The sequence below is a fragment of the Etheostoma spectabile genome, chromosome 13 (genome assembly GCF_008692095.1).
Source record: "Etheostoma spectabile isolate EspeVRDwgs_2016 chromosome 13, UIUC_Espe_1.0, whole genome shotgun sequence".
Classification (NCBI taxonomy): Eukaryota; Metazoa; Chordata; class Actinopteri; order Perciformes; family Percidae; genus Etheostoma; species Etheostoma spectabile.
In genome coordinates this window covers 22,939,217-22,949,216 of record NC_045745.1, presented here as the reverse complement: position 1 = coordinate 22,949,216, position 10,000 = coordinate 22,939,217, and the positions used below count along the sequence as shown (strand labels likewise).

The 10,000-nt window shown below is 42.0% G+C and overlaps 1 protein-coding gene across 2 annotated transcripts in view; it reads left to right on the top strand.

The window, feature by feature from the left end:
• The window catches only part of dchs1b (dachsous cadherin-related 1b), an 87,337-nt gene that overhangs the window by 11,304 nt on the left and 66,033 nt on the right, over positions 1 to 10,000 (top strand). For both annotated transcript variants that reach the window (XM_032533456.1, XM_032533455.1), the window contains exons 2-4: positions 3,882 to 4,727; positions 4,846 to 5,043; positions 5,634 to 6,407. In XM_032533456.1, coding sequence (XP_032389347.1) covers positions 3,900 to 4,727; positions 4,846 to 5,043; positions 5,634 to 6,407 — 1,800 coding nt within the window. In that variant the 5' untranslated portion in view covers positions 3,882 to 3,899. The remainder of the gene's footprint in view (positions 1 to 3,881; positions 4,728 to 4,845; positions 5,044 to 5,633; positions 6,408 to 10,000) is intronic.

The following is a 10,000-nucleotide window of genomic DNA, read 5'->3' as shown; positions in this document are numbered from 1 at the left end:
CTTAACACCACATAGAGCACATGCATGACATGGATTCCAAGAAAGATTTTGCAAAATGAGAAAATCAGATTTTTTGCAGTTTGGGTTTTTGGGAATATGTTTACACAAGGTTGTATTCAGTGTCTGTCTTTATGATAGGGATACTGTATTTTAACTTCTGCATTTAATTTTCCCAACCTTTCCCTTTTTAGTCTTTCCCCTGTCTGACTTTACTGTCATTTACAGGTACTATCCAATGTTTGTTCTGGTTGACACATAAGCAGTTGCAGGGCTGAATGAGTGGCTGCCAACTATCTACAGGCAATGCTAGTCTATCAACTACTGAGGAACTAGCTGAATGCAACCCTGTGCTGTTTTACCAAATCCCAAGAAACATGGCTGAGATAGAGGCGGTGTGGAGAGGCCGTTACTTGGAACTTTGTGACTTTGGATCCTGTTTAGCTTGGCCCATGGGTAGCTATGGCGTGCCCTGCTAGATCTGCTAAATCCATTAGAGGGGATGGACAGAGGGAAGAAGGAGGGACGGACAAGGGAGGGAGATAGAGAGGCCTGTTTAGAATTGGCACTGCATGAGGAAAAGCTATTCCTCACAACTAAGATACGACAGCGCAAACACACTCACGCACATCCTCATACATGTACTGTATTGCTTTAAATGGTCACGTCCTATAGAAAACACTTTGGTTTTCTATTATATGGAAACACCACTTAAGAGTGGAGGCCCATGTATTTGAGGCTTTGAGGCTTGTGCACAGCAGAGGCAGATTATGGGGGTGCAATGCCAGATATAATGTGGCTGAGACTGCTTGGAGCCCTCCGGGTCTGCTCTGCCTGTCAATGTGGTCGCACAGAGATGATGTCACTGCTTGCATACACATGTGTTGTACAGGCGTACAACGACCCAAATGCATTAAGCACATGCAACCAGACAGACAGGTTCAATGTTCTGTGTTGTTTTTTGCTTATTTTATGTACATTTCTTTGAATTTAATATGTAATTAATACCATCATTTGTGTTAAATAATAGAAACGCCAATTTATCATAATTAGCAGAATGTAATAAAGAGCGCCACTAGAGGGAGTGAATCAGGTGGTTGTCTTTTCCACTGGACAACAGTCAAAGCCAGTATCCTTTCAGCATGAGCTTTATTTTACCCCTGCTCTCTCCATTCCTCATCAGCTAGTGTTATCCAGTGTAAACACAAGTGTATTACAGCACATGTCAAAAGGGAGATGATGTCATGCACTGACTGCTCATTGACAGTGACAGATTGCATCCGTGCAAACTGTTCATCAATATAACCTTTCGCTAACACTCAACTAAAGCAATGAGGGAGAGAGGACGTAAAAGGACACATGCACGTCATTGCACACTTTGAAATACACCATTCTGTCTTTCCTGTTCATTCATCATAAGTTATTCCTACACAGCTCAGTGGTCATTAAAGACAAAAAGGCAGTCATGCCAAAGCAAACTGTAATCACTCCTCAGAATGTAACTTGTTTTATTGTTTCCTAAATCCAGTCTTTCCATCTCTCTTGTTCTTTTTTTTGTACTCCTTGGTTTTCTCAATAGCTGCATTATGGTACTCTAGTGTACTGTTAGTTCATTTCATCACAGAGTGTGAGTTTCCCTCCTAGCAGTAGAAAGGGTTCTTTTTATCATTACACGCATAATTCTCTCTCTGAGACCTACTCTTTCAACTCTTCGCTTTTGTTCTCTTTTCCTCCTGCGCTTATTCAAGACACACACTCCCATAGACACAAAAACTCACAACTACTTTGATGCCCTGCAAACACAACAAAAGAAAGGCGTGTATGCAGACTATGCTCAGGCTCAGATCTACTTCCCTCTTTGCGTAGGAGTGCAGCAACTGTCCAGAGCAGCCATCTGGATCAGATGTAGAGGTCAGTGACCATTCCAGAGGGGCCACTATCAGTCCCCTTCTCTCTGTCCCAGTGGAGCCATAGACTTTATTAATCTCTCCTCCTCTGAGGCCTCATAAACTACCTCAGAAGGTCGGGGTCAATAGTAAGACTGGTGGGGTGGATGATTGTCAGGAGTTATACTTCAAATATTTGAGAAGAAACTGAAAATAAACTATGTTATGTTAAGCTCAACTACAAGCAGGTATTTTAGTTTTTCTATGTGTCTCTGATTCCGGTTAAGGTGATTTACACAGTGAATCTCCAACTGCTGAGTGCAACCTCACTTTGATCAACTTATTGTTTATTAGAATTAAACTGCTTTTCATCATTTTTTATATGGAATAGTAGTCAGCCTATGGCTTTTTCGGTGTGAGTGTGACTGCTTTAATTCAACGTACTGTATGAGCACATACGGCAGCCGGCAGCCGGCTGGCTTTCTCTCGAGAGGTGGAACACATTCCTTAGGTTAACTGTCCAGACTATACGTGCACTGGGGGAGTGATTGTCTGGATGAATATGGCTGACCAGCAAAGGCCAACAACCACCATTGACAACTAACCTCCTGTGTGCTACTAGCCCTTTGCGTGCATCGCACATCTATAGTTTTGATGATTTGTACCAAACATTAGCTAAGACTAGGCTAGCCAGGACCCATTCACATTCCAGAGGATTTAGGTGTTCAGCACCCCTCTGGTCTGTGTGATAAATGAGGTAGGTTAGGGCTTGATGGTCCTCCTCATTGCAGGATGTTTTGAAGAGTTATACGCTCAATAAATCTTTCCCTTTAAATACGAGAGGCACATGTATAAACAATTGATCTCATTTTGAACATAATCTAAATATCTTTAGACCTCATCAAGGGCTAAAATTAGCATCTATCTCATGAGAATTTACAGCGGCCATGTAGGTTAAATTTATATTTCTAGATTTTAATGACCGTGTGCAAAAAGTATGTGTGTCAAACCTGAGTCAAATACCATTTGCAAATAATTATAGGTGTTTGTTTTAACTTGCTGGAAGTACCAGATGGTGGGTTAGCTGCAGGATAACTCGGACACTGTCAGGTGAGTTTTAAACTCTTTCTTGCAGTCAAAAAGACAAATCACGCTTCTGGCACACCAGGAATAAAAAGCATTGTTGGCAAAAGTGTTTGACCCTGGACTGATGCATTCCTTTGTGGATAGTTACAGTATGTGTATCTGTTAATGATTAGATCCAGCCAATGACTGATAAGATTGACATAACATTAGAATAAGGAGCATATTACCTTCATGGATATGTGCACGCTTTACAGTTTGGGGAACAAAGAGACTAAGCTTACTGTCTTAAATAACTGCTTTTCCCCATAAAGCCCCTGCTGAAAAAGCTACAGACTTACTAACTTTCACATGCATTCCATGTATTTGTAAGTGTGTGTGGGTGGGTGTTAGCATTCGCTATCATGAAATAAAAATCTTACAAAGGATCATGGTGCCCATTTCAGTGTCTTAAATGGGGTTCGCTTGGGTTTTCAGGGATAGCTCTGGACACTTTAAAATGTTCTCACCCAGTGAATAAAATGGGTTATCCTTCAGATATATATAGTTTATGATTCTGTCCCCTGATGGGGTTCAAGCCAATGTGGATCCTGGACACATTTAGACTTCCATTTTCATGCTCTTTCAAATCCTCCTGATCCAGCTGAAGAGTTCTTTCCAAAATGTTATATTATGTGTATTTAATGGGGGGGAAAAAGCTGAAATTCATTATGTTGTGTCTTTAATATAGGTTCTGGATTGTAAAAGTGTTACCACGTTGTCATGCAAGGATTTAAGATACAACCTCCATTTCTTGGTCACAATTTGTTTTCATTTGTGGTTAGGGAGAAAGTACTAATTGCTCAATAATTCACACATCATAAACATTTTAGGAATACAATTTTTCTCTGGCTGATGTCTTTCTCTTTCTCCCAGGTGTAGCAGATCCCAGCCATGCCGATAACAAGCAAAGGGTCAAGACGGAGGGCTTGGGTCAGTGGACCCTGCATGTGTTCAAGTCTCTGGCGATGGAAGCCACTTTTTTATTTCTGCACCATCCTTTTTCTTGTTCAGTCTACAACTGTCCTCGGAGCACTGGAGCTCCAGCTGGATGAAGAGCAGCCGGCAGGGACCATTGTTGGTGATATTAGCGCTGGGTTACCGCCTGGTGAAACTGGGGGTCTTTACTTCATCTCGGACCATGAGAGCACAGGCGTAAGCAACGATCTCAACATCGACGAAACCACAGGAATCATTACCACTGCACGCCGTCTGGACCGTGAGCAAAGGGACCACTATAAATTTATTGCCGTGACAATGACGGGAGTCACTGTTGAAGTGTCGATCACTGTCAACGACATCAACGACCATGCACCTGTGTTCCCCAAAAAGAAAGCTCTTCTTAAGATCCCTGAGCACACAGCAGTGGGGACTAGGTTTTCCCTCGAGCCTGCAACGGATGCGGACAAGGACCAGCTGACCACCCAAGGCTACGCTATTCCAGAGGGCAATGTAGGCCAGGCGTTCAGACTGGAGACCAAGAGAGCTGCAAACAAGGTGCTGTATCTAGACCTGGTGGTCAATGGACTCCTGGACAGGGAGAAGCGCTCATTTTACACCCTGGTTCTCGAGGCCTTTGATGGGGGCTCACCCAGACGGATGGGATCCATGACCCTGGAAGTGACTGTGACCGACATAAACGATCACGCGCCAGTCTTTAATCAGAGCAGATACCACGCTATTATCTCTGAAAGTCTCCAACAAGGCAGCAGCATCCTACAGGTTAGCGCAAGTCTTGCCAGTGTTCAGGACTATTACTTCATTGATAGTTCTTGCTTCTGTAAATCCAGATTTTCCAGGGTCATTTTAATTTCAGTGTTTGACTTTCTTATCATTTCAGGTGTTTGCAACAGATGAGGATGAGGGCGATAATGGTCTGGTCCTTTATGAAATTAACCGGCGTCAGAGTGACCCTGACCGCATCTTTGTCATAGATATCAAGTCCGGGGTCATCACTCTGAATAGGCCCCTGGATTATGAACTGAAGAGGGTCCATGAACTGGTGGTCCAGGCCAGGGATAACGCCAGCCACCCTGAGGTAAGTGCATGCACAATTATTCTAAAGATAATTTGCTGGTGCTTTTAATGACAACAGATTATATAGAGCTGCATGAAATGAGGAAAATATGCAATATGGGATAACTTTGAAATTGTGATTACGATATTAGTTGCAAAAAATAAACCGATATTAAGGTCTATTCAGGTCTGCTGCTTTGAGTATTCTGCTAAGATACAACAATTTGCTTGTTGAATTTAAAACAAATGAAAGGAAATCATCTCCAACATTATTTTATTGAACAAATTGAACATTGAATTGCATTTAAAGGTGCCACTAAAAAAATACAATTGTTGACTATTTTAATGTGCAGTTTTCTGCTAATCTAACACAACAAATTTCTCTTTTTGCGATTATGTTGCAGCCTTTTGCAATCTGTTTTATTGCAGCAGTTGATATTTCGATGATGATGATAAAAAAAGATATTTTGTGCAGCCCTAATTGTTGGCCAGATTTCTGTACAATTATTTAATTTGACAATGAAAAGTTCCCTTTTTAAAAAAATTAAAAAGAAAATAATGTTACACAAATTAATTGGAGCAATAAGTAACATGAAACGTGCATTTTCTCAGGTGACCAATGCGTTTGTGACCATTCATGTCCGTGATTACAATGACAACCAGCCCACCATGACCATCATCTTCCTCAGTGAGGACGGCTCTCCCAGGATCTCCGAAGGGGCCCAACCAGGCCAGTACGTAGCTCGGATATCTGTCACAGATCCAGACTATGGAGAATACGCCAACGTGAATGTGTCCCTTGAGGGGGGTGATGGGAAGTTTGCTCTCACAACCAAGGACAGCATCATCTACCTGATATATGTTGACCAGGTCTTGGACAGAGAGGAACGGGATACGTATGACCTGAGGGTTATGGCCACAGACTCTGGCACGCCTCCCCTCAGGGCGGAGTCATCTTTCACCATTCAAGTGACTGATGTCAATGACAACCCCCCTCTGTTCGACCAGCAGGCCTACAGACAGACTATTCCTGAGGTTGTCTATCCTGGTTCCTTTGTTCTACAAGTTACTGCCAGGGACAAGGACCAGGGCCCCAATGGGGACGTCCGATATAGTCTCCTCAAGATTAAAAACTCTCACTCTGATTGGTTTTCCATCGACCCGGTTACAGGGATCATTACCACAGCAATGGCTCTGGATTTTGAATCAGAGCCAGCACCTAGTGTGACCGTTGTTGCAACGGATAGCGGCCGACCGCCATTGTCGTCCACAGCCAAGGTGGACATTGTGCTACAGGATGTTAATGATAACACACCTGTGTTTTCCAGCAACTTCTATAATGCCTCCATCAAGGAGAACACCCCAGCTGGGACCTGCTTCTTAGAGGTAAGAGAAACCCTGAAGAAGTTTGCTCTGCAGCCTTTTTCCCCTGCCAATCTTCTTTTATCCAGCTCTCTTTTACTCTACTCTCTTTTATTTTGTAGGAGACCTACCGTTGTGTAATTATGTTGGTTCTCAATCTTGCACTGTGTTGTCCTACCTTTGCAGCCAAAACCGAGTATTCACTTTCTCCCTTGTTCTCTCATCTCTTTATTCATGTATTTTCACACACTCCCTTTAAGCTATCTCTCTGATTACTCCCCTGGCAAAAGCCAGATTTATGCATCAATATAAATGAGTCTGGAAATCAAAGTCATGTCTGAAGTAAAAAGCAGTCTCAAAGTCCTATTTCAAAAAAGATGGTGCACTTGGAATCATTGTGATGTGATTCATAAAACCTGGGCTATGAGAGCAGAAGTGAAGCCATTCAACTTGTTCATTTCGGGGTAAAATACATATATACAGAGAAAAGCGGGGAGACTTTACCTGCATTCCAGTGAGGAGATTTACTTTGTGCTGGTATGTCCTCTCCCTCACCTTGTATGGTTGCCATGGTAACCAAGCCATCGGCGTAGTGTGAGCTCTCAGGATCTCGCGGCAGCTTCACTGTCTTGCTTTTATCTTGATTCTAGCAGCTCTTGTATATAAGGAGGATCTCTTCCAAGAAATGAAAAAGGATGACTGGCTGTTTGTCTTCCAGCAAGATCTTAACTTGACATCATGCATCGTTTAGACCAACTGTTTTTACAGGTTGGTTTTAGCCCTTGGCTCTAAAGCGGATGCAAAGAAAAAGAAGCATTTCTGTTTCTCAGCATTTCAAGAAAGCCTTTAAAAGTGCAGTGTCTCTTATAAAAGGCTTTTGACCCCTAATCGTACCAACCAAACTGGAATTAGATAAATACTGGTAGTCTTATTTCACATTCTTGCCGGTTCATTTAACATGCATTTGTAAAGGATGGCTTGTTGGCATTTTGTTGAAACTGGCAAATGAGCCTCCTCCATAGGGAAGACATAAGGTGATGAAGTAAGGGAACCTAATGAAGAGGAGTGATATGAGATGCAAATGCAATGAAAAGCAGGGAGAAAGTTGGATTGGCCGGTGGAAAAAAGCGATGTGGTATATACAGCCTTAAAGTGATTTATTTCTAAGGTGTCTTCACAATCACAGAAACAGCCCATCCGTTGCTGAATTATTGAACCCTGTAATTTGCTCCTAATTAGGCTGCACTGATGAATTATTATATCCCTCAACCAACGAAATGAATGCCCTGGACCTCAATTTTAGCTGTTGCAACAATTGTAATCAACTGTTAGTCGTTTTTCTAATCCTAGCCGGCAGTTATTCTGGCAGTAGGTACATATGTAATCCCATGCTGGTTTTGATGCCAGAGTGAGTGAATAAGGCTTGATTTGCTCATTCCGGCACGTTTCTCAAGGCTTGCTAAAATTGAGCCAAAATTCTCCGGGCACGAGTCTCCCCCACAGGGTCTGCGATTTGCAGGATAATGGTAGTTGAAGTAAACTTTTTATTCTGGGCCAATGAAATATGTGGCCACTCAGATAGGACACACACACACGCAAATTATGTTAAACCTGACATCATACCATAATGAATGTCATTCCAGATTTTTTCTGTATTTTCTCCTTTTGCCTGCCAACCAATGGTTGAGATTGTGGAGCATTTGGTGTTTTAAGATCAAAAACTAAAGAATTGGGTCAGCTGGTCCAGTAGACCCAGTTTACATTTTTGCGGGAGGTTATTTGGCACCGGCAATCAGGTTGTGAGGTTTTGTCACGTTCCTGACAGTCCAGAAAAAGGCAGAACGTTCTCAGAATTGTACCAATACTTACAATAGATAACCATCACATTATTATACTGGCCCGGCTGGCTTGGCTTTATTTTGGACACATTGTGTTAAAATGGTGAGGAAACCAGCAAATATTAAATATCTAAACAAGGAAATATGTTTTCGAAAAAAGGGTTTGAAGGAATGGGACACAAATACACATAAGGTGTGGGGCTGTTTTTCTCTCTTTTCTGCCAAAAGTTTCCTATGCTCTTTGTTATTTCTGTCTTGTTCTCTCTGTCTTTCTAATTTATTTGTTCTGTTTGTCTTTCTTTATATCTTTGTTATGATGTTCGCACTCAAATACACACATATATACATGCAGTAATAGTGTGTAGGATGTTTCTTATCAGTTGGGCTAGTAGTAATCTCTAATGTGCTGCACTGTTTATGTAGCCGTGAGACAAAGGAGTTATTTATTTCTTGGTTTCCCTGCTTCCTCTTCCCTTGCTTCCTTAAGGTATTTCCCAGGCAGAGTGTGTGTGTAGTTGGTGTGTGTGTGTGTTGTGTGTGTGTGTGTGTGTGTGTGTGTGTGTGTGTGTGTGTGTGTGTGTGTGTGTGTGTGTGTGTGTGTGTGGGTGTGTGTGTGTGTGTGTGTGTGTGTGTGTGTGTGTGTGTGTGTGTGTGTGTGTGTGTGTGTGTGTGTGTGTGTGTGTGTGTGGTGTGTGTGTGTGTGTGTGTGTGTGTGTGTGTGTGTGTGTGTGTGTGTGTGTGTGTGTGTAAGCACATTCATCTGATTAAGGTTCATATCCTGAGGAGGTAAGGGTCATGAGAAAAGCGTGAATTGTGGCTGGTAAAGCAAAGTGACAATTATGATTTAGAGTGCAGCATTTTTATTGAATAAAAACTTGTATTTTTATGCAAATATTGCAGAAGTCATCAGATCTGAGTGGGTCCTGTTTGAATGCCACTGAGTCACTCAGATTTTTTCCTCTTTTTCTTGGGTATAATCTGTGTATTTTCCTTTCTGTATGGGTTGTGCCTTGTAGAGGTTCTGTCAAATCCAATGAAATGCTTACTTCCAGCATTACTCAACTGCTGGGAAGCCATTACTGATCTTACAAGCAGTGAGATGCACGCTCAAGCCAAGCCTCAAATACAGTACCATCATACATCAATGGATGAAATGCAAGCTAGAAGATAAAATAGAAAAAGACAAAAATGGAAATGATATAGTTTACATAGCTGTGAACAAGATAGCTGAACAGAAAGCAAACGTTTGCATGCGTGTACATGCACATGTGCCTGCCTGTATGTCATACATCTGTGTATGTGAACTTGTGTACATTATTGAAGCCAAGAACTCCCTTTCAGCAGGTGATGCTTCTCCCCTGTGATGTCCAGCATGTGGTTTTCTGGTCATGCCTGTTAAACAACACTCCATCATTTCAACAGATGCACAGATGTGCTCAGCTGGAAGATGTACAAAACCGTAGACAATGGTTTGCTGGCGTTGGACTACAACAGTATAAGAATAATGCACTGTCTGTTGATTAAGTGCATTTTGACACTGTGCTTTAAAAATGAATAATTGTCTGAATCAAAAAAAAAGAATGGAGGGAAGTAAGTTGAAACATGAGTAAACCTGGCCAAGCGAGAGGCTCATAGAGGCTGCGCATTTGTTTACGCCCCACATTCCAAAATACTGCACAGAATAAGAATCACAATAATGATTTTGCTATTCATACATCGTGGGTATTCATTTAATGTGAAGGAGTTTAAATACCTTTGGGTCTTGTTCGCGAGTGAGGG